We start from the raw sequence: 26,002 nt of genomic DNA on the forward strand, positions 1-26,002 counted from the left end.
TCTAGCTATAGACCAGCGTCTTTCTCAGGAGGTAGCAGTTGATTATTATTTATTTTATATATAAATAATCTGAGACTCCAAGTTCCTGTTGGCTCTGAAGGAGTACCTTGCAATCTTTTTAAAAATTGAATCTGACTAAAAAATTACGTCAAAATGCCAGTCTTTGACCACAAAAGAAAGCAAATTGTGAGTTGTATTCAATAGTTCAACCAATGGGACCACTTGTTTCCATGAGCACTACTAACAACTCACTAGGCGGTGCAAAAATCAAATAATGACGTCAAATGCCAGTCTTTTTGGAAAGAATTCATTTTTCTTCCTGCTCTAAATAAAATCAGGGGTTTAGTTTGGTGATAATTTTAAAACATGTTTCAATCATTTATGCCACCAATGATGTTTTCTTTTTCATCCTTTTTTTTTTCTTTTTTCTTTTAGCAAATTCAGTTCTTTGTATGAGGTTCTGCGATGTGTTATGTTCATGTTCTACTGCTACTACATAAAAGGGACTGGTCTGTTTTTGGAATTGAACTTCTTGTCAGGATTGTTTGGGCTCTATGCTCTCTCTGCCGTGCTATGGCTGACCCTGGCGTGTACACAGTACAGATTTAACGTGGTCACAAAGAAATCTGAATAAGCCATAGGGTTGGACTTGACTCGATGGAACAGCAATCCTTTTCTTTGGAGATGGACATGTTGATGACGTTGGTTGCTTGAAGTGGTGTCAAAAAGTAGCATACTGTATGTGAATCAATAGCAAAGTTTACAATTTACAAGAGATGAAAAAAAAAAAATCCTTAAGTTACCGATTTGTGCGCAAATGAATTGATGATCTCTATTTGTAAAGATATTATCATTTCAGAATGCTGTTTTCCCAGTTTCAAATAGTTTCTTTATTATTTGACAAAATTTACTGTACAATATAACACGCTGTACTGTGCCATTTTTTCCACAGTTTTTCAAAATGAACTTAATCTCGTTGTCTTTTTACGCCATTTGACCCGGAAATAACCTTTTGCTTTCACATCATTTAATAAGAATTTAATTAAAATACATTTGTCATCACAGATTATACACACAGAAAACAGGACTGGATGATATTCACTTTTTGCCAAATGAATTAGAATCAAACACCCATCTTTCAATGCCTCGACCAAATCCAATGGTCTGAGTATTATTGTTGATGCCTTTTGTTTTTGTACTGTTAAAGATGATTTTAATGGTATTGTTTGTGTATATATTATATTATATTATACAGTCATAATTTTGTTATTTAACGTAATATGTGACCTACCACCTCAATCTACTATTATGTATGAGTCAACCAGATATTCAAAAGTGAGTTCAATTGTAAAAATATCCAAAATATGAAATTTTATATATTTTTGCTTTTTCAGAAACTGAATTCTTCTCCTTAATCAAACAAATGTAAATAAAACCAAGTCTCATTTTTTAGAAATAAATTCTTTTTCATCATATAACTCAACCCTATATAATACCGTTGAGAGGCGAGGGTCACATATTATACATCCGATATATGTCAGGAAGCCAGATAACATATGTTAATGATTCAATGCTATTGGACAGCCATTCATGTGATAAGCTGATACAGAATCTAATCTGATGAAGATGACTTGAAAAGGATTTTTCTATCATTTTTTTTTACACATTAAGTGACCAAACTTTTGAGTAATCTAGCGCTTTAATCTGTCACCACATCTGGCATGATATTTAAATAATTGTGCAGAAATTATTATTAGCCCTTTACACCTATTGTTTGATTTCACTCTACACGTTACACAGCAAACCCTCTGGGTGGGATCGCCGACAACCCATAGTGGTACTTGCTGTGTCTTCTATCCCCCTTTATCTGTTTTCCAATTGATTTCTGTCTTTGTCTTGCAATAAGATTACTTGGTTTTGTCCTGACCCTGGCTGGAGTTCTTGCTTGGGAGGGAAACAATCGAATTTATGGTTATAGTTTTGGGAGATGATTTTTTTTCCTTGTAAGTCATCTCTCTGTTAAGTACTGTTATTTTTTTTAATTTTTAACATGATTTGCCAAAATTTGAGTATGTTCCTCTTAGTGGGATCTTCTATGTTTATGAGAATAGATAAGGCTGTATTAACTGTAATTATAATCAGTTAACGAATTGGAGAAATTATGATTTGATAGAAGTCAAATGATTGAAGAACTCTTGTTTTTTGAAATAGTTACATTTTGGGTATAATCCAAGGAAAGTTTTACTACTTTTTATTGAAAGATTGAAACTGCTTTACTTTAATTTAACTTAATTCACTTTATACAAACTTGAAACTGATATCGACTACCAAATAGCTATTGAATTTATTTGACCTTTTACTATTGTATAATGTTTTATTATTTTTTAAAAATTGTTCTACTTTAAGTTCCAATAATTTTAATGTGATTTCAATATTATTTGCCAGCAATCCATGGCAGTTTGCATTATTCTCCCTGTCTTGAGATATACAAGCTATTTCTAATTGCGTTTATTTTGAAAGCATTGAACTGTCTATAACGATTTCTGTAATTCCACATTCCACACTACCCTCTCTCTTTATGATGTCTTCCTCAAATCCATACATAATTAGAATAAAAGGAAATTGTCCAAAAAAGACCCACCCCCCCCCCCCCCCCCCCCCCCCTCTCCCAAAAAAAAAAAGAAAGAACCAGGCCTTTTTTTATGGACTCCTGGATTCAATGGTACTCATCTTAGAACTTCATTTTAGCAAAAAAATTTGTTTTGTTTAAAAATCACTTATTGCTACTGATGTTTGCAACTTGGACTGCCCAAAAATAGAAAATCGCCTCGTCCTTCATCAATGGGGACAAACTTGGAAAGATGGCACATTTCAGTTGATTGCCACGACTGATTAAAAAAAGAGAAATTTCCAGTAGTTAGATGAGCGATGTTTAATAGAGTACTTTTTGAAATGGAATTTATGTCGCTTAATATGAAAATGATATATAAAGCATTGGATAAATTATATATTGATATGGATTTTTAAAAATACGAGTATGATGATGATGGGATTTAGTAAGTAGCAGTGCAGGTATATGACTTTTTTACTGATATGTATTTTCACAGAACATAATCCTTTATTTTCAAAATGAATTCAGTCGAAACTTTTGTTGTTTTTACGTCAATTTTTGTCAAAATTCAAGGATGTCTATTTGTAACTTTTTTTTACAAAGATTTGTTGCTGTTTTATGGATGCATTCAACATTTTACCATTTTCAGTCAAAAATGTGGAGAAGTGTAAATATTATTATTGTTGTTGTTGTTGTTATTATTATTATTATTATTATTATTATTATTATTATTATTATTATTATTATTATTATTATCATCACCTTAAGTATTTCTCTTTCAAAATTCAAAATCCCCTACCTCGTTACGGAACTTCTAAAAGTTATAAACACATTTTGAAAATTGTTGTATACACATTTCATCTTTTCAGCATAAGCATAGTTTTTTTTATAACTTTTTCTCAACTCCTCAACTTTCCTACTTATGTCACTTAAAAAAATTAAACTCTGAATAATTTCATACAAAATACAACTAACCTCCAAACACAGTCACCTCTCCTTGTACTTACTTCTTGCTATGACTCTTAAATATGTGATGTTTTTTCTTTATCTACATTTTTATTATCTTAACCTTATCAGCCAGTAGTGATCACTTTACTCTGATATTTTTACTGACCCTTTACAAAGATGTCCAACTCTGTTGTTTATTCTCTGGCAATTCAGCTTTTAATATATTTTTTTATTGCTTTTAATCCTAATGATTGAGTCCATATTACTGTTTCCTGTTTCCAGGTTAATAAAATTCATAAGTAGCCGATATACCATATTTTGCCTATTGGTAACGTGGACCGTTTGGAAATGAGACTTATTGGTCGGGACAGAAGAAGGAATAGAAAACACAATCTCACCTATCACAATTATATCGGTATTGTAAGGACTGTCTTTGTTTGTTTCTGGTTTTCAATGGTTTTGCGGTGCTTGCGACACATTAAAAAAAAAAAAACTTTTTTTGTGTATTTTTAAAGATATTTTTCTCCAATCAAGATGGAATCAAGTTGTAGCGATTGAGTGGAGAAGTTGTGCGGTTAAGTGGCAGTGATTATATAGCAAAAGTTCCGTTTTTTGGGATTGTATAACGTATTAGCGGAGTGTGCGATTAAGCGGAGTGAACTGTTTTAGTAGTAGAGTGGCTTGTAGGGTACATACATGTTACATTTGTACCTCATGCCAATTACTTGGTTTTGTCTTGGCCCTGGCCGGAGTCCTAGCTGGGAGGGAAACAGTCAAATGCATAGTTATTGTTTTAGGAGATGATATTTTTTTCCTTGTAAATCATCTCTCTGTTATGCACTGCATTATGTTTCTTTATATTATGTATGATTTGTAAAACATTGAGTGTATTCCTCTTAGTGAGGAACTGTGCTTGTGTGTGGATGAGACTTTTAGTGATCTCAAACTAAGTACTTTGATAGTATGCTTTTGGAATTTACACCTGTTTCTTATTTGAACCAATTCCCCTTTGTCTTCCCTTTTCTTGGGTGCTTTATTGTAATTCTAGAACTTTTTACTATCCCATTTTCTTCCTTTTTACTGGCGCTGATATGACCTTAATGTGTTGCAAGCGCCGTAAAACCCTTAAAAACAAAAACAAAAGAAGCCTATTGGTAGATGTGATTCCCCAGGGGACAGGACAGCGTTGACCTCCTGAACATTGTATAATGGAGAGGGCCTGAAAACGATGTGCTTGTATATCAGCGAAATATTTGACGAAAGATTTTATGTTGATGATAGAAATATGTAACAATCTGAAACCAGTCCACTTTTACATTTTTACGGAGCAATAATAATTAAGGTTTAGAATTAGTTTTAGTAAGTTTTAGTGCCGCTATATCTCCTTTATATTCTAAAGTAGCAAACCCCCTACTTCCTTTTCTAAACTAGATAATGCCGTAAATATTTATTGTTAAGCACAGGATATTAAATCAGGGTCTCGTTTAATTGACAAAGGGTCTGTCTTGTCTCTAACCTAGCTTTAAGTGTTCAGACACATTTTTGTTTTTATTTTTAAATTTGTTTAGATAATTTCACTTTTTGTTTTGTGATGTTTATTTTCTTGTTTATTCACTATTTCTTTATTCTAATGTTGATGTTTAAAGATGAAAATAGTTTATGCTGTGATTTCAGCCATCACTTGGCAAACGGGATTCTTATATAATGAAATGAAACAGTATTTTACTCTCATTGAATTTCCCATAAATTAAAAAAAGTAACTCTTGCCTACTTATACCTCATTGACTAATATATATGAATAATAATTGTTTTGTATCCTTTATGTCATTCATATTTCAACATCCGTCTTTTTAAAAGTTTGTTTGATTTACAATTCCTTTAATTTTTTACAAGATTAAATTTAAAATGAATCAATTTCCATTAATTTTTATTTACACCTCAGTAAAACTCTCTTTTCTTGCATAATTCGCAAAACCCTTTTTTTTTCCAATTTGGCCTTTAAAAAATAATAAATATCGATGGATTAAAATGGCAATCAACTGGTCACAAATTCTCTAACCTGTATTTGTCTCAATGTTTTGGACAAAAGACATAAAACATTTTGTACATATAAGGAAAAATAAAAGTATTTATATCAAATCACTGCTTTATAATCTATTTTTTCATTGGTGCTGTCGATTTCTTTACAATACCATATTCTCCTTTACTATATTGTATTTTTGAAACATGTTCATTAGAACTGTCTTTCTCGACTTCCGCAATTTGAGCATTGTTTCATATCAGAATATGTACTTTAGTGAAATGCCAAGCAATAGAGTGCTGCATCTGGCAGACGTTTTTAAAATATTATTTTGTTTCGACGCCCCTGCCTGAGGACGGTACCGTCAAGTCTTGCTGTTGCTTCAATTCATCTGTACCTGTTGCTCCTTTTCGTTTTTTCCCGTCCTTATTGTCCTGTAATGAGATGAATTGGGATTTTTTCCCCAAGCTAGTCAAGATTTTTACTGAAATGGCATACCAATACCAATCCTAATAAAACCCAAAATGATTTTTTAACCTCAAATTCAAAAGCAGTAAGTACATACTATACATTTTTTTGTTGAGCAAAACAGGTTTTACAAAATAACATTAAGGTAAGTTCTTGTATATATAACCATTTTTTTTTTCTTCAAGTATTGTGATTTATAAAATGAATCTGAATAAGAAAAATGTACCCTATTGTAAACATGTCTGTTGTTCCTTCATATTTAGATTCTGTACGAACATTATATAAGTTTCAACTAACTGAACATTCCATTTTAACAAATTCTGTCATAATGGATAAGCGGAAAATCATATTTTTGACACTATAATCATATTTTGGTTCCGATCCTTACAAGTTATCGATTTTAATATAGCTGTAATAAGCGAAATACTTTCCTATTGTTTTAAAATTCGTGAAAAAATATTTTTTACTTAGACAAAATGATCCAGAGGTTCATACAAATTTTTGTAGCTGTACATTGTGAACAGCTGAGAAAAAGAAGAAAAAGGCGCGCCCCTTATTAAAAATCCAACTATTGTACTCTGAATATATCGTTCTGTCTCTGATATGTTACTTTATTAATTAACTCTGTGACTATGGAATGGAAGGGAACTATGAATCTGATGCTACTCCATGGAATGAACCACTACTCTGAATGTTTTGCCTGACATGAACTTTTGCCTCTTGTGGGTCTGATGTTCATGGACGTGATTTGTTAGCAAATTCAAGATGGAGAAAATTGTGGTGTTGCGAATTGCAATGGTAACTACAGTCCACTCTGGATAATCGCATATTTCGGTTAATCGCAACATTTCCTAAAAAACTGAATTAATTCTATATAAAAGTCACTGGTTAATTGCAACAAACTTCGGTTAATCGCAACAAATTTTCACCCTCAAAAAGTGGCAAATTCAAGAAATTAATCAAACAAAATATTAAATTTCATAATGGATGTAATCGTGACAGGTTGGAGAATCGAGAGTGAAGGGGATTCATGTTACAGTTGTGTGTCACCATTCTATTAGATACAAAAGAAGGCGAGACTTTGCAGTATGGGTTTGTGATATCTGTTGCCATTAGATAGAAGGTTAGGGGGATGGGCATAGTCTTAACAACAGGTAGACAATGACCGTTGTAAAGAGGGAATGAGCGATATCCTTTGTCTTGGGATTGACAACTGGGCATTGTGACCAACAAGTTTGATGAGAGCTTTCTGTCTCTCATCACGGCTAATCTCTTTGACTCTTTCAAATGTTGAGAACAAAAGAATGAAAGTTAATCCAATCTGAAAAAGATGCCGACTTGCATCAAAGCTGCTTTTGCTTGACAAAATTTATACATAAGGTTTTTATTTCAATCATATTGCTCAGTCTGTAATGGACTAAGAACAATGTTTACAACTTGTTTGAGTTTACCATATTTGTGTAAAATGTTGCTATAGTGGACAGGAAACTCAACTTCGGTTAATCGCAACATTTTCGCTGATCCCAAGGTGTTGCAATTATCCGGAGTGGACTGTACAATAAAGCCAACAAATGTTGCGTGTTCAGATTGCCTAAAGAGGAACCAGAACGGGAAACATGGTTAAATAAATTCCTTCCTCATGATGATATTGAGCCACAACCGACAGAATTTGGTATTTGTGAAAGACATTGGTCTGCAGGTGTTCCAATGAAAATTCTACCTGGCAGATCGATCGTCCCTGATGAAATGGTGTTAAAAATTTTTTTTTAAATCGAGAGATCCTAATTACAACTACGATATATGTAGCGCATCCCTTAGTAGATATTTTGGTATTCATATTTTTCTTGGGATCATCCCCCACAGATTACCTCCCTTTGTTGATATTGTACATCTTTCCCCTTCATCTAGTTGTTCACCCTCATCCTTATCACTTAACATGTACATTTATTAGTCAAGCTTCTGAAGAAATCACCCTGAATCAATCACTATAAGGTCAGTTTTTAGAATATCTAACTACTCATCCTTTCCGTTTCTTGGCTACTCCTATTCACTGCTGATAATAATATTCATTAAAATTAAATATTTTTTGGATCCAGAATTCACAATCATTCTCTAAAAAGGTAGATCTTGCCATATAATGCCCTGCTGTTATTTTGGTTTGAATTAGTGGATAGTGAGTTCTGTTCCTTACTTCAGAAAACTTAAATGTCATAGTTATATTTATTTTGACATTTAAACTCAATTTTCTTCAACATGTTCATTCCGAGACAATACCAGATTGATGAATTCGGTCACATTTTGGTTGAGGAAAGAAAAAAAAAGGTTCATTCTTTGGATTTTTAAAAAAGTGATAAACCATTCGTCCCCAATTATCTACATTATTATATTCAATATTCTAATCCAATTTCCAGACTCAACACATGGAGAATGGACACCAATGGCGCTTTACCCCGAAGACCTCAAGAGAAGGGGGGTAAGTCAGTAAAATTTCTCATGTACATTAAGTATGACAGAGTTGTCGTTCCTTACTTTGATGTTCTCCACCAGCCGATTGTTACTAAATTATTTTTTGTTTTGTTTTTTGTTTTTTTTTATGAGACACTGCACATTATGAATTAGGTTATATATGAAAACTCAACAATTCCCCCTTGAAATGCATTTTATCATATATTATGTAATTCAATACAAATCAAGGTTATATTCAAGTATGTATGGATAACCAGTGACACAGTAAGCATGCTTGTTTTATTTTATCTTTACTTTCAAAAATTAATTTACGTTGTTTTTTTTATGACTTTAGACTTTTGATTTAGAATACGTCCTTTTCCTCAATACATATAAAGCTACCTTCAAGGGAGGAGTTAATTTATTTTCTACTCATAAAAGAGCTTGATATTTCCTTTTTTTCAATAATACTTTACACTTGTTTTTTTAGCATTCTTATTATTAGAATGATATCTATGTATTTTGTATCAATGGAGTTTGACCTTTCTTGTGTGTAAAATGCGCTGTGTAAGTCATTCCAAATTGCCATGTCTTTTTCTTCTTTTTTTTTTTTCTTTTGTTTTGTTTTGTTTTTCATAGAATTTATGATATAAATGTAAAGCGCCTTGAGCCTGTTGTAATCGCGCTAAGGTGTCATAGGAATTTCATTTATTACTAATATTTTTATTTTATTATTGTTTATTATTATTATTATTATTATTATATATTATTATTATTATTATTATTATTATTGTTATTATTATTATTATTATTATTATTATTATTATTATTATTATTATTATTATTATTATTATTATTATTATTATTATTATTATTATTATCATTATTATTAATATTATTCCTATTTGTCTTTTTTTTTCAGCTTGATGATCCCAATGTGTTACCATGCTACCATTTCCGAGACGATGCTTTGTTACTGTACAATGCCATCAAGAAATATGTCAGGGCTTATGTAGACTTGTATTACCGTAAGTTGTTGTTGGTGAGAAATACTAAAGACATTGTCTACATACCTGTTCTTCAAGTTTAGTAAAAAAAAAAGTTATTAAAAAAAAAAAAAAGAAAAACAATATATATAACACTAATGGTTCCTCAGTCGTGAAGTAAAATGCATGATGCAAATTTAATGGTACGGTTTGGGGTGACTAACATCAGCCCCCAAATGTGCCTCCCAGAATGTTGAACATCTGATAAAATGTAGATCATTTGATAGATTTCAACTCCTCCCCCCCCCCCACCCACACACACACATAAGGCAAGACCACTTTTGTAACATCTTTATGTGATATATATCTTAACATTGAAAAAAAACCTCCGATTTTCTTTTGCTAAAGTGTGAGGATTAATTTTAAAATCTATCAATTGATCTACATTTTACCTTATTCGTTAAATAAATTTCAATCCGGGGGACACATTTGGAGGCTGGTCTTAGTCACAGAACAGGCCTTGGTCACCACCCCATGCCATGTTACTGCTATTATTCAAACTTTAAATACTCAACATGTTTTTAGGATTTCGTAAACTATTTATGTTACCTACCATATTTCAGGAAATTGTTAAAATCTTTTGATTATTTTTCCGTGTTATTTATTTTCCTTTTTTCATGCATTAGCAACGAGAGAACTGATCAAAGGTGACACGGAGATCCAAAGCTTTGCTGCTGAACTGGTCAAAGAGAGGAATCGTTCAACAGGAGGTGTTGGGATTAAGGTATTTTGTAAAAAAAAAAAACAAAGAAGAAAAAAAAAAGAATATTATGATGCTCATAACAGGCAACAACACACAACAAACCAAACTCATGTAACACACAGTCCTGATGATGGCTGAAAAGGCCTGAAACATCTATGTAGACTGACTCCAACATTGTGGTAAATATTAAAATAATAATTCGCTCCATTGCTACATGTCGAGCACTATCGTACCATATTTGTATCAAACACGATTATATATATATGGGGGCGAAGTGGCCGAAGTGGAAATATATATCCAGGTTCGAGTCATATGATATGGATTAATTTGTGTGTGAAATTTCATAGAGGACTGGATGGGCTTGACATGTTGTAGCTGTACGTGTTCCGTGGTCCATCGATCACACACACAATCCAAAATCTGACAAGGTGTGTCAACCAAAACTAAAAGAAAAATACCAGACAAAATCATCTCTAAAAACCAGCCTGCTTCACTTCAACTCCGCTGATATTTTGACATGATTTCTCTTGTATTTGTGTGGCTATGACACTCACTTTCGGATCGAAAGGTCCTGGGTTCGAGCCTCGCTGTGCGCATAGTTGAATCCTTGGAAAAGACTCTTTACTCACATTCTCTCACCATATCGGGTGTAAAATGAGTACCTGGCCATAACAGCGGTAAAAAAATTGTTATATTGCCTTACAGGCGTCATGTCCCTTTCTACATGTTACATGTTGCTATTGATCAGGGACCCCTTGTAAAGCACTTTGAGAACGTTTAGTGGATATTGCACTGTATAAAAGCTGAAGTTTTTTGTTTTTCTGCTTTGTCGGCCTGGAACTGCTTCATTAAGACCTTTACAGATTATTATCTTACATCAGTGTCTGCCCCTTGATTCGTCACTTTGACATGTTCAATCACACAAGGACATCACATGACATTTCAAGTAACACGCTTTTTATTATTGCAAATCACCTTTTTTTTCAGAATTTTTTTTATTGCTCCAAGGGATGAAAATTTGATCATTTTTCAAAAATTCTCAAAGATTTAACATAATCCCTGTTGTTTATTTAATTGAGGTTTTTTTTTCCTTGTGAATTAATCAGTGACAAATTTCATATCACTGTCTTCTATAAAGATATAAAAATTAAAAATAATGATTTTTAAAATCAGCATCTCCAACACTTTTGGATCATTTACAACGAAAAATTATAGGTTTTGAGGAGATAAAATGTTGACCCTTTTTTTTTTCTTATTTTAATTGGTTTCATCTCCCTAGGGTGTTCCTGGTAACGGAGAGATTACATGTTCTGAGGACCTGGTCATCATCCTCACCTGTATCATTTACACTTGCAGTATTTCTCATGCCCTCTACCAACTTCCCACAATATGAGGAATATGCATTTCCCCCAAACTATCCCAGCTTAATGAGAGGCAAACCCCCATCTTCTAAGGTAAACAAGGATTTGTAGCCTAGAGTTATGGCTAGGGAAATTGAGGATTATGTATTGTGGTATAGCTGGCAATTTTTTATTATTTAAAAAAAATTTAAACCTCAGGAATGAGAGACATCCAATGTTTGTCGTCACTTTGCCAGTTTAGATTTATCTCCATCTTGTACATACGACAATAAACATAGGCATAAGGATATTGGCTTAAAAAAAAAAATATCTTTATATATATATATATATATATATATATATATATATATATATATATATATATATATATATATATATATAATATATATTATATATATATATATATATATATATATATATATTAAAATATATAAGTAAATAATAATAATAAAAATAAATATATAATTAAAAAAAAAAAAACTTGATTTAATATGACTTAATAACCATGGTAAACTCTTAGGCATGGGAATTTAGAATAGCTGTGAATTTATATCATATCTTTATCATTAAGGGTTATGTAGGTGAAAGGACCTTTAAATAACCTGCTGTTTTTTGCAAATATATATGTTTAATAGTTAATATAAACAAAAGCAAAGATCAAATTGATGCATGGACATAAGTACACAAAATCGTATATTATACAAACAAAGGTCAAGTTGATGCATACATATTTTTTTTTTCACTACAGACTTGTTGATAAAAGTCATAATATCAAGAAAAACAAGTCTCATTCATCATATACGTTCGTATAGGCAGAGTTGTATTTGAATTGTTGTAGTGATTGGAATCAAAGGTCTGATGTCGCATCCGCCAAGCATCGAGCAGCTTGGTTCTCAACCAAGAAAATCGGTACTTTTTATTCTTCATGCTGGTTAGAAATTTTTCACATGTCATGTGATCAGAATGTATAAAAGCCAAAATATAATCAGATTTATAATGTTTTCTCCTCTGGATACACTTTTATGCTCATCATAGAAGTATTTCATAAGGGCGTCCACCATTGTTCCGATAGTTTAGAACAAGTTACTAAGTTACTATGCGTCATTACGAGGGAGGTGATGTCACAACTGTTGAATCCTATTGTAAGGATTAATAGTTAGCTATTAATTATCTCTATAATAATGGAGCTAAGATCATGTGACCACAAATCACAGTATACGGAAAGGATATTTTACAGGACATAGGAAAATTCTTTAATAATTTCAAAATTGTTATTGATCCTATGAAAGGTTTGGCTGGAATAAAATGCAGAATTGAAATTACATTTTAGACATTTTGACATTTTTGTGACAAACTATCATTTAGTCAAAAGAAATATTAGCGCATTCCCACCTTTCATTGCAGCAAAGCTATCTAAATTCTAACTTAAATAAAAATGAAATGCAGAATAGATTGATTGGTAATTGGTAGTGCTATGTGGTAATTAAATAACAATGTGAAATTGAATGTAAGCTTGAGGGTTCGAGCCTCGCTCGGCGCATAGTTGAGTCCTTGGAGAAGGTTCTTTACTCACATTCTCTCACCATACTCAGGAGTAAAACGAGTACCTGGCCGTTAACAGCGTTGTCTCTGTCCAAAAAAATTGTAACATCGCCTAACAGGCGTTATGTCCCATCCTAAATGTTAAACGTTGCTGTTGGCCAGGGACCCCTTGTCAAGCGTTTTGAGCACATTTAGTGGATATTGCGCTATATAAAAGCTCAATTAAAAAAAAACAACTTATTTTTAAATGGCTAACATTTTTTATTTTGCAGAGTGCTTCAAATGTATGTTTCCTCTCTATCCCTAGGACATGAATATCACAGAAAAAGACATTCTGTCAAGTCTACCAGACAAACCAACAACTCTGGACATCATGATTGTCACTAAGATCCTCAGTGCCAAGGGAACCAAGAGTATTGGCGACTTTGAGGTGCAATATATATTCGACCCCCAAGCCAGAGAAATTGTTGACCAGTAGGTGTTGGATATAAACAGATATTAAATTATCAAGCAAAGTTATAATAATATGACATGTATTTGTTATGAATATTTATGAATAAGCAAATTTATTTGGCAAACTTTGACAATTGTTCAGAAAAGATAATTGTTGGTATTATTCTGTATTTGGTACAATGTTCAGTTTTAAAAACGCGAGCATTGATAATGTGCAATATCTGTAAAACATGCTCAAAGCACTTTACCGGGGGTTTGTGGTCAACTGTAACATTTAAAGTAGGATGAAACATGACGCCTGTTTGGAAATATTACAATAGCTTCCAACAGAGACAACGCTGTTAATGGCCAGATACTCATTTTACACCTGAGTATGGTGAGAGAATATGAGTAAAGAGCCTTTTTCCAAGGACTCTACTATACAACACTCAGATAAGGACTCGAACCAAAACTTTCTGATCCCAAGGCGAATGTCATACCACAAGACCACATAGTTACACAACACATGTCTATAGTATACACCATGCTCCTTGTAATTCAAAGACCTACAACTTGTTATATTGAATCACACTACAATTTTATGCTGCACAAATGATCAAGAAAGTATCTTTTTTCAAATAATTATCACACCCTTTCATTATATACCCATTAAATTATCTTTCAAGCACAGAAATTCATGAATTGATAAAATTGTTGATGATAGTCCAACCATATGTATTATTGTGCCTACCATAGTTATCTGCTGAATTTTTTTTAAAATTTTCATTTCTTTTGTTGAAATTATTTAATTCCACCTAGCTAGTCACTAAACAATTCATCTCTTGACTTAATTCAACTTAATCCTAAAAGCCATTCATCTGATTCATAAAAGCCATTCATGAAACGGGGTTAAAAATACAAATTTCTTGGTGATGAAGTGAGTAGGATAAGAAAGTGCCAGAAGACAACAGAGAATAAAAACGTCACGGTGGCGATGGGGGCTAGACCCGTGATCTTACTGGTACGACAACTCTGCCTGGCCGGCGACATTGTGACTCTACTCAGCTATCCATGACCACAAAAAAAGTCGCTTCAAACCTTAGTCCAATTAGAGCCTTCTCTTCCCGACTTCTTGGGGTCATGGGTGCAACACACACAAATCCTGCGAAGTTAGTTGGCCAGCATTTAACCTTAATAGCCAGTATTCTCAACACAAAAGTGTAACATAGAAACGACTGTAATTTAGAAAAGTGAGAGGAGCAGGCACTTATGTTGATAATAACAAGAAATGAAGTGAGTAGGAAAATGCCATAATTTCTTGGTGCACTCTTAATTGGACAATACTCCATTAATTTGTATTCTTATCTCTCAACTTCTAGATTCCGACGAGACTTGAAAGAAATCAGCAAGAAGATCAAGGCCAGGAACCAGCACAGAAACCCCCCATACCAATATTTGGATCCTGAAATCATCCCTAACAGTATCAGTATTTAAAGGCAACAAACGACCAGTCTAAACGCCACCCTTACAATTAAATCACCAATTTGACTATGATTGAGTCGTATGATTGACAGGATAAAAGAAAAGCTCTGGTACATCCTAAAAGAAAAGGGAAAGAAAAGAAAAACTTATTCCAAAAATGTTTTTAATGAAAATGAGAAGTTATCAATAAACACAAAAACATACAATACAATATAGTACAATACAATACAATACAATATGATACAATGCAATGCAATACAATGCGATAGGATACAATACAATACAATACAATGCAATGCAATATGATGCGATAGGATACAATACAATATGATACAATGCAATGCAATATGATGCGATAGGATACAATACAATATGATACAATGCAATGCAATACGATGCGATAGGATACAATATGATACAATGTAATGCAATACGATGCGATAGGATACAATACAATACAATACAATATGATACAATGCAATGCAATACGATGCGATAGGATACAATACAATATGATACAATGTAATGCAATACGATGCGATAGGATACAATACAATATGATACAATGTAATGCAATACGATGCGATAGGATACAATACAATATGATACAATGCAATGCAATACGATGCGATAGGATACAATACAATATGATACAATGTAATGCAATACGATGCGATAGGATACAATACAATACAATACAATAGGATACAATGCAATGCAATACGATGCGATAGGATACAACACAATACAATACAATAGGATACAATGCAATGCAATACGATGAGATAGGATACAATACATTATGATACAATGCAATGCAATACGGTGCGATAGGATACAATACAATACAATACAATATGATACAATGCAATGCAATACGATGCGATAGGATACAATACAATATGATACAATGCAATGCAATACGATGCGATAGGATACAATACATTATGATACAATGCAATGCAATACGATGCGATAGGATACAATACATACAATACAATATGATACAATGCAATGCAATACGATGCGATAGGATACAATACATTATGATACAATGCAATGCAATACGATGCGATAGGATACAATACAATACAATACAATATGATACAATGCAATGCAATACGATGCGATAGGATACAATACAATACAATACAATATGATACAATGCAATGCAATACGATGCGATAGGATACAATACAATACAATACAATATGATACAATGTAATGCAATACGATGCGATAGGATACAATACAATGCAATACAATATGATACAATGTAATGCAATACGATGCGATAGGATACAATACAATACAATACAATATGATACAATGCAATGCAATACGATGCGATAGGATACAATACATTATGATACAATGCAATGCAATACGATGCGATAGGATACAATACAATACAATACAATATGATACAATGCAATGCAATACGATGCGATAGGATACAATACAATACAATACAATATGATACAATACAATGCAATACGATGCGATAGGATACAATACAATACAATACATATGATACAATGCAATGCAATACGATGCGATAGGATACAATACGATATGATACAATGTAATGCAATACGATGCGATAGGATACAATACAATACAATACAATATGATACAATGCAATGCAATACGATGCGATAGGATACAATACAATACAATACAATATGATACAATGTAATGCAATACGATGCGATAGGATACAATACAATACAATACAATATGATACAATGCAATGCAATACGATGCGATAGGATACAATACAATACAATACATTATGATACAATGCAATGCAATACGATGCGATAGGATACAATACAATATGATACAATGCAATGCAATACGATGCGATAGGATACAATACAATACAATACGATATGATACAATGTAATGCAATACGATGCGATAGGATACAATACAATACAATATGATACAATGCAATGCAATACGATGCGATAGGAATACAATACAATACAATACAATATGATACAATTGTAATGCAATACGATGCGATAGGATACAATACAATACAATACAAATGATACAATGCAATGCAATACGATGCGATAGGATACAATACAATACAATACATATGATACAATGCAATGCAATACGATGCGATAGGATACAATACAATATGATACAATGCAATGCAATACGATGCGATAGGATACAATACAATACAATACGATATGATACAATGTAATGCAATACGATGCGATAGGAATACAATACAATACAATATGATACAATGCAATGCAATACGATGCGATAGGATAAATACAAATACAATACAATGACATAATACAATATGATACAATGCAATGCAATACGATGCATAGGATACAATACAATACAATACAATAATGATACAATGAATGCAATACGATGCGATAGGATACAATACAATACAATACAATATGATACAATGCAATGCAATACGATGCGATAGGAAAAACAATACAATTATAAAGAATAACAATAATTGACAATGCATGCAATACGATGCGATAGGATACAATACAATACAATACAATATGATACAATGTAATGCAATACGATGCGATAGGATACAATACAATACAATACAATATGATACAATGCAATGCAATACGATGCGATAGGATACAATACAATATGATACAATGCAATGCAATACGATGCGATAGGATACATACAATACAATATGATACAATGCAATGCAATACGATGCGATAGGAATACAATACAATACTGATACAATGCAATGCAATACGATGCGATAGGATACAATACAATACAATACAATATGATACAATGCAATGCAATACGATGCGATAGGATACAATACAAACAATACGATATGATACAATGCAATGCAATACGATGCGATAGGATCAATACAATACAATATGATACAATGCAATGCAATACGATGCGATAGGATACAATACAATACAATACATATGATACAATGCAATGCAATACGATGCGATAGGATACAATACAATACAATACAATATGAATAAAGCAATCAATACGATGCGATAGGATACAATACAATACAATACAATATGATACAATGTCAATGCAATACGATGCGATAGGATACAATACAATACAATACAATTGTCAAATGCAATACGATGCGATAGGATACAATACAATACAATAGATACAATGCAATGCAATACGATGCATAGATACAATATCAAATATGATACAATGCAATGCAATACGATGCGATAGGATACAATACAATACAATAACAATAATGATAGTACAACAAATGCAATGCAATGCAATACGATGCGATAGGATACAAAAATACAATACAATATGATACAATGCAATGCAATACGATGCGATAGGATACAATACAATACAATACAATATGATACAATGCAATGCAATACGATGCGATAGGATACAATACAATACAATACAATATGATACAATGCAATGCAATACGATGCGATAGGATACAATATATACAATAGCAATATGATACAATGCTAATGCAACTTAACGATGCGAAATACATACAATACAATCATGATACAATGCAATGCAATAGATGCGATAGGATACAATACAATACAATACAATATGATACAAGTAATGCAATACGATGCGATAGGATACAATACAATTATGATACAATGCAATGCAATACGATGCGATAGGATACAATACAATACAATACAATATGATACAATGCAATGCAATACGATCGATAGGAAATACAATACACAATGATACAATGCAATGCAATACGATGCGATAGGATACAATACATAATACAAGTATAATAACAATGCAATGCAATACGATGTCGATAGATGATACAATACAAATACAATACAATATGATACAATGTCAATGCAATAACGATGCGATAGGATACAATACAATACAATACAATATGATACAATGCAATGCAATACGATGCGATAGATAATACAATACAATAATGATACAATGTAATGCAATACGATGCGATAGGATACAATACAATACAATACAATAGATCAATGCAATGCAATACGATGCGATAGGATACAATACAATACAATACAATATGATACAATGCAATGCAATACGATGCGATAGGATACAATACAATACAATAAATGAACAATGCTAATGCAATACGATGCGATAGGATACTTACAATACAATAGATATACAATGTAATGCAATACGATGCGATAGGATAATACATACAATCAATACTATGATACAATGTAATGCAATACGATGCGATAGGATACAATACAATACAATACAATATACAATGCAATGCAATACGATGCGATAGGATACAATACAATTACAATACAATATGAACAATGTCAATGCAATACGATGCGATAGATAAATACAATACAATACATATGATACAATGCAATGCAATACGATGCGATAGGATACAATACATTGATACAATGAATGCAATACGAGCATGATACAATAAATACAATCATATGATACAATGAATGCAATACGATGCGATAGGAAATACAATACAATACATATGATACAATGCAATGCAATACGATGCGATAGGATACAATACAATACATACAATATGTAATGCAATGCAATACGATGCGATAGGATAAATACAAATACAATATGAACAATGCAATGCAATACGATGCATAGGAAACAATACAATATGATACAATGTAATGCAATACGATGCGATAGGATACAATACAACATATGATACAATGTAATGCAATACGATGCGATAGGATACAATACAATATGATACAATGTAATGCAATACGATGCGATAGGATACAATACAATACAATACAATATGATACAATGCAATGCAATACGGTGCGATAGGATACAATACAATACAATACCTAATAAGAGGTAAACTAGACCATTGGGTCTTCTTTGGTGTCCTGTCACAGTGATAAGTAACTGTCCTGTCACAGTGATAAGTAACTGTCCTGTCACAGTGATAGGTAACTGTCCTGTCACAGTGATAAGTAACTGTCCTGTCACAGTGATAAGTAAATGTCCTGTCACAGTGATAAGTAAATGTCCTGTCACAGTGATAAGTAACTGTCCTGTCACAGTGATAAGTAAATGTCCTGTCACAGTGATAAGTAACTGTCCTGTCACAGTGATAAGTAACTGTCCTGTCACAGTGATAAGTAACTGTCCTGTCACAGTGATAAGTAACTGTCCTGTCACAGTGATAAGTAACTGGCCTGTCACAGTGATAAGTAACTGTCCTGTCACAGTGCTAAGTAACTGTCCTGTCACAGTGATAAGTAACTGTCCTGTCACAGTGGTAGGTAACTGTCCTGTCACAGTGATAAGTAACTGTCCTGTCACAGTGATAAGTAACTGTCCTGTCACAGTGATAAGTAACTGTCCTGTCACAGTGATAAGTAACTGTCCTGTCACAGTGATAGGTAACTGTCCTGTCACAGTGATAGGTAACTGTCCTGTCACAGTGATAGGTAACTGTCCTGTCACAGTGATAAGTAACTGTCCTGTCACAGTGATAAGTAACTGTCCTGTCACAGTGATAAGTAACTGTCCTGTCACAGTGATAAGTAACTGTCCTGTCACAGTGATAAGTAACTGATATGCAACAACAATCTGTTATAAAGTACATGATAACAATAATAAAAAAAACATGCATTACTCATCAAATTCAAACTTATGTAAACGATACACTAGCAAAAAAGAAAAAGAAAAAGACAACAGCAGCCACAACAACAAGAATAAAAACAACGATTGCCACAACAGAGAATGGTACATAAATGATGACAACACTCCAACAGGGTTAAATTTGGAGACACGATGTATTACATCATAATGTCGTAACATTTTTTATTTGTTTTACTGGAAAACAACGATCACTAAAAGCATAATTAAATTAATTCTCATTTAAGATATTTTTTTACACGGTTTTAACCATCACATTTTGGCCTGGCTCAGTCGTATGTTCTTTGCATCGTACCTGAAAGTACCAAGATTGAATACCCGTCACGCTGTGGGATGAATAAAGGAAATTTTATTTTTTATCAATTTTTTTATATTGGATTATTTCTTTAGGTTTCTTATGTCCCAGTAAAGTTGCGATTTCTGTATCAAGTAGGTAATTGTTTTATGCATACTCTCATATCATTGATTTAATGTAAGATAAACAAAATTAGCACCCACTCTTAAATATCCACCAGCATATGAAGCTTTTACAAAATTAAATACGATATAGACAAGGCCAGAAATCTCGCCCAAAAAATTTTTTAATGGAGATTACCAACAAAAAAAAAAGATAGAATATGAATTCATAAATAACTCGAAAATTGTGACACCTGCTCCCTTTTTTTTTCCCCGCATAATTTCTTAAAGTCGTCGTTAACCAGATTAGAAAGTTGAATTTTTAACCAATTTTACAGACAAAAGCATTTTCCTTGACAATTTCATTTCATAACGTATAGATATATGGGTCATCCCTTTCATGTCTCACTAGAATATAGAATAAATTTGAAGTGAAAGCTACTAAGCTGCAAGAAGCTGTGGACTGTAAAAAGCATTAAACAAAAATGAATAACAACTTAAAAAAAGAACAAAATACCAAACACGGAACGTTTTGGGCTAAAAACCGTCTTCAGCCAACAACGAAAGACAAACCCAATAAAAACTTGAAATTTAAAAAAAAATTATTTTTTTTTAAATTGAGCTTTTATTTCGGGCAATATCCACTAAATGTGCTCAAAGCGCTTTACAAGGGGTCCCTGACCAACAGCAATTTTTGACATAAAGAACGAGACATAACGCCTGTTAGGCGATCTTAAAAATCAGATCGACAGCAGATTCAACCTTTTGTTGTCAAATCATTTGCCTCTTGTTTTTTTTCTTTCAATACATCCCAAATTTTCCAGCTATGTAATATTGGATTCACGTTATGTATAAGAATTTATTTGTTAGGATGTTTTTGTTGAAATTTTCATAAATTTTGATATTATTATCATTATTATTATTATTATTATTATTATTATTATTATTATTATTATTATTATTATTATTATTATTATTATTATTATTATTATTATTATTATAATTATTATTATTATTATTATTATTATTATTATTATTATTGTTATTGTTATTATTATTATTATTATTATTATTATTATTATTGTTATTATTATTATTATTATTATTATTGTTGTTGTTGTTGTTGTTGTAGTTGTTGTTGTTGTTGTTGTTGTTGTTGTTGTTGTTGTTGTTGTTGTTATTTAATTTACTTGGTTCTCACATCACATATGACATGCAATGATATATTGCCACTGCCTCTCCTTTGACATTGAAAACAAAATTGTTTGACATTTCATCAGTTGATTATATCATCATCTTTTCATTTGTACAAATTCCTATCTGCAATTAAACTCTCAAAGAATAGTATTTATCATGATGAAAATATATTCATTTTAATATCATTTCTATATAGAATTTGCTCGTCTATTATATGGGCTTTAACTATCTCCTTACCGACTGTTTTCAAGATTTTTACTGAAATGTCGACCCAACACACAAATTAAATGTTTAAACTCACATTTAAAAGTAATAAGTATCTACATGCGACACGTCATCTGGTTGAGGAAAACAAGCTTTACAAAACCACACTAAGTTGTTGTAAATGTTATGAAGATTGTTCTTAACATTTTATTTTTATGTTTAAACTCACATTTAAAAGTAATAAGTATCTACATGCGACACGTCATCTGGTTGAGGAAAACAAGCTTTACAAAACCACACTAAGTTGTAAATGTTATGAAGATTGTTCTTAACATTTTATTTTTATGTTTAAACTCACATTTAAAAGTAATAAGTATCTACATGCGACACGTCATCTGGTTGAGGAAAACAAGCTTTACAAAACCACACTAAGTTGTAAATGTTATGAAGATTGTTCTTAACATTTTATTTTTATGTTTAAACTCACATTTAAAAGTAATAAGTATCTACATGCGACACGTCATCTGGTTGAGGAAAACAAGCTTTACAAAACCACACTAAGTTGTAAATGTTATGAAGATTGTTCTTAACATTTTATTTTTATGTTTAAACTCACATTTAAAAGTAATAAGTATCTACATGCGACACGTCATCTGGTTGAGGAAAACAAGCTTTACAAAACCACACTAAGTTGTTGTAAATGTTATGAAGATTGTTCTTAACATTTTGTGATTATAAAACTCTAAATCTGTATAAGAAAAATACCGTTTGTATCGTAACGAATGTGACGATTTTCCTACAGTTGGTAAAGAGAGGGTTAAATTATTTGGTATTTGCATGCTCTCTCCCAATTGCCCTTTCTCGTTTCTGTTATGAAGAATTGTGTATGATAAATCGCCTTACAAAGTGAAAAGAAAAAGACAAACTTATCCCAAATAATCGTCCTTCCTCTTTTCTGCTTTGCCTGACTCTGTAGCTTATCAAACGTAACTTTTCAAAGAATTTATCTTGCAGAGTGTCTGCTTTCGAAATTATTACTCGTTTCGTGTTTTACTCTTGGCCTGTGAATTGTTGAAGTACACCTATAATAAGGGGTAAATGGGGGGGGGGGGGGGGCAGTATGAATGTACCTGGGCTATCTTTCCTGAATTTGAGGGATATATATATAAATAAATATATTTAATTTTTGAAAAAAGAAATTGTTTTCTTTTTCTTCTTTCTTTTTTTTTTTTTTTGTAATCGATCTATGATGAATAATTTAGACAGCCTTAATTGATCCGAATGTATAAAAATCAAATCATGATCAGATTTATGCTTTCCTCCTCTGGATCCACTTTTATGCTCGTCGGAGACGTATTTCATAAGGGCGTCCGCCATTGTTCCGAAAGTTTAGAACCAGTTACTAAGTTACTATGCGTCATTACTAGGGAAATGACGTCAGGACTGTTGAAGCCTGTTGTAGGCAGTGCTATTAAGCTTTTATAAACACCTAAATAATAAAAAAAAGAACCAACCTGAAGACTTCAAACCGTTCAGTGTTGATGCTTGTGATGGGATCTGTTATTGTTGTATTTATTTTTTTCATATTTAAAAAAATTTTTTGTATCATTTATAATGTTGACATAGACGTTCTGAGATAAATTAATGGATTAATGTCTTTACGTAACACAAAATCTCGACATTGATATTTGTCACCCACCGTCTCTAAGCGGTATTATGTCGGGATGACTTGGGTGCAAAAAAAAAAATGGAATTTATTGACAAAAACATGAAACTTGGGGTTTGTTTCGATTTTATAAGTTAGAGAATGAAGACAATTTCTCACAATGCAAAAGCTCAAAGATTGGTATTTACTATCAATTTAATTCTAAAGTCACTTTTCCGGGTCCAATTCATCCTGACATAATACCGTTTCAATACGAAGGGTCACATTTATTGTTGATTCAATTTGATAAAAATCAATTTTTAAAAGTTGGCAAATCTTTAAAAATTTATTTGTTAAATTTTCATTTTTTTTTCATTCATTGCTCATTTTTAAACATGTCAAATGACTTTGCCAAACTATCTTATGTTTTCAATCATAAAAAAGCCCTTTACACATAATAATATAATGAAACTCAAAATCATTTAATCATGACAGACATGCTTTATACCTTTTATGATATTGTTTATTTTTACACATGAAATGCGTTAGACATTTTAATCCAGTTATATTTATTCAAATGTCGACAATACTGCTTTCTATTTGATTCCTATTTACGCCAGACATGAATTTTAACGACTTTTCCTTACAATTATTGTGAAACAAATCTGGAATTTTTGAAAAGCAAAGTGAATGTCCAAAAAATAAGTGTGCATTTGAGATTTTTAATATATAGAGGGACATTAACCATAGTCATTGTTAACATATAGCCTGACACTAGAACCCTCTAGGACTGGCAGTTTGACGTCATTTTTTAGGTTTGTGTAGCGTCTAGTGAGTTGTCATTAGTAGGGCTCATGGAAACAAGTTATTTCATTGGTTGAACTATTGAATACAACTCACGATTTGTTTTCTTTTGTGGCAAAAGTCTGGCATTTTGACGACATTTTTTGCTCAGTGTCAGGCTATAACTTTACGATGGCTACGCATTAACCCATTGGGATCCTTAAAAGATCCGTACTTACAATGCAATCCAACTGAACTACTGTTTATCTAGTCATTGTTTTGTCATTAGGAATTCGGAGTTCAGGGTTCATGTGTTTACATAATGGTCTCTCCCTGAGATGTTAACTCACTCAATCCTAGAGATTTTTGCTACTTTTCAAAATTGGCGGGTGGTTGGATGGGAGCATCACCCTTGAATCATATACCTATGATGTTCGCATGGGTGTACGATCCGATAGTGATGTCGTTTCTTCTTCTCTTTACTAGCCTATCCTGCTTCTTTGGTTTGTGATTGTATTTTTGACAGGGGATATTTTTTTTTTTCTGTAAATCTTCTGCCTGTTTGTTCTTGGTTATTTATAATTTAGCTTATGATATCTTTAGGTTATGATTTTGATTTACATTTGTACTATTTATGTTAGATTGCTTGTTTTTTTGTTTCAGCGGTCTCTCATATAACCTCAATTGTGTTGGAAGAGACCTAAAGCAACAAACAAACAAAAAAAAATTTTAAAAAATTGGAAAAAAAAAGTATTAAAAAAGAGATGTGCATAGATATTTTTATTCAACTACCCTTCATGTAAAAATTAAAACATCAGCTTTGGATACTGCTCTAATAATTTGTCTCCAAAAAAATATTAATAATAATAGGCATGGGGTAAAAGTAACCCGGGTAAACAACGGATATAGTCGGTGATAGGGTTGAGTGAGTTAATCTTTTTATGCCTCTTTTCTTTTCAAGCTATCCTCCTCAATATGTTTCTCCGTAAACACTAAATATTATGACCCCATAAATAACAACA

At 32.1% G+C, this 26,002-nt stretch overlaps 2 protein-coding genes across 2 annotated transcripts in view; both read left to right on the forward strand.

Moving 5' to 3' along the window:
- LOC144971588 (alkylglycerol monooxygenase-like) overlaps positions 1 to 4,705 on the forward strand; it is a 35,726-nt gene extending 31,021 nt beyond the window's left edge. Inside the window, exon 12 of the mRNA XM_078912648.1 lies at positions 436 to 4,705. Within this exon, the coding sequence (XP_078768774.1) occupies positions 436 to 634 (199 nt within the window). The 3' untranslated portion in view covers positions 635 to 4,705. The remainder of the gene's footprint in view (positions 1 to 435) is intronic.
- Positions 4,706 to 7,594: 2,889 nt separating this feature from the next.
- Positions 7,595 to 15,186, forward strand: LOC144971591 (linoleate 9/13-lipoxygenase-like). The gene is made up of 6 exons (XM_078912658.1): positions 7,595 to 8,520; positions 9,415 to 9,520; positions 10,165 to 10,262; positions 11,521 to 11,695; positions 13,452 to 13,618; positions 14,956 to 15,186. Exons 1-4 carry the CDS (start codon positions 8,329 to 8,331, stop codon positions 11,632 to 11,634), a joined length of 510 nt encoding a protein of 169 aa, XP_078768784.1. The 5' UTR covers positions 7,595 to 8,328; the 3' UTR covers positions 11,635 to 11,695; positions 13,452 to 13,618; positions 14,956 to 15,186.
- The last annotated feature ends 10,816 nt before the right edge of the window (positions 15,187 to 26,002 follow it).

This window comes from Berghia stephanieae, chromosome 4 (genome assembly GCF_034508935.2).
Source record: "Berghia stephanieae isolate SIO BIC M18660-M18661 chromosome 4, UCSD_Bste_1.3, whole genome shotgun sequence".
Classification (NCBI taxonomy): domain Eukaryota; kingdom Metazoa; phylum Mollusca; class Gastropoda; order Nudibranchia; family Aeolidiidae; genus Berghia; species Berghia stephanieae.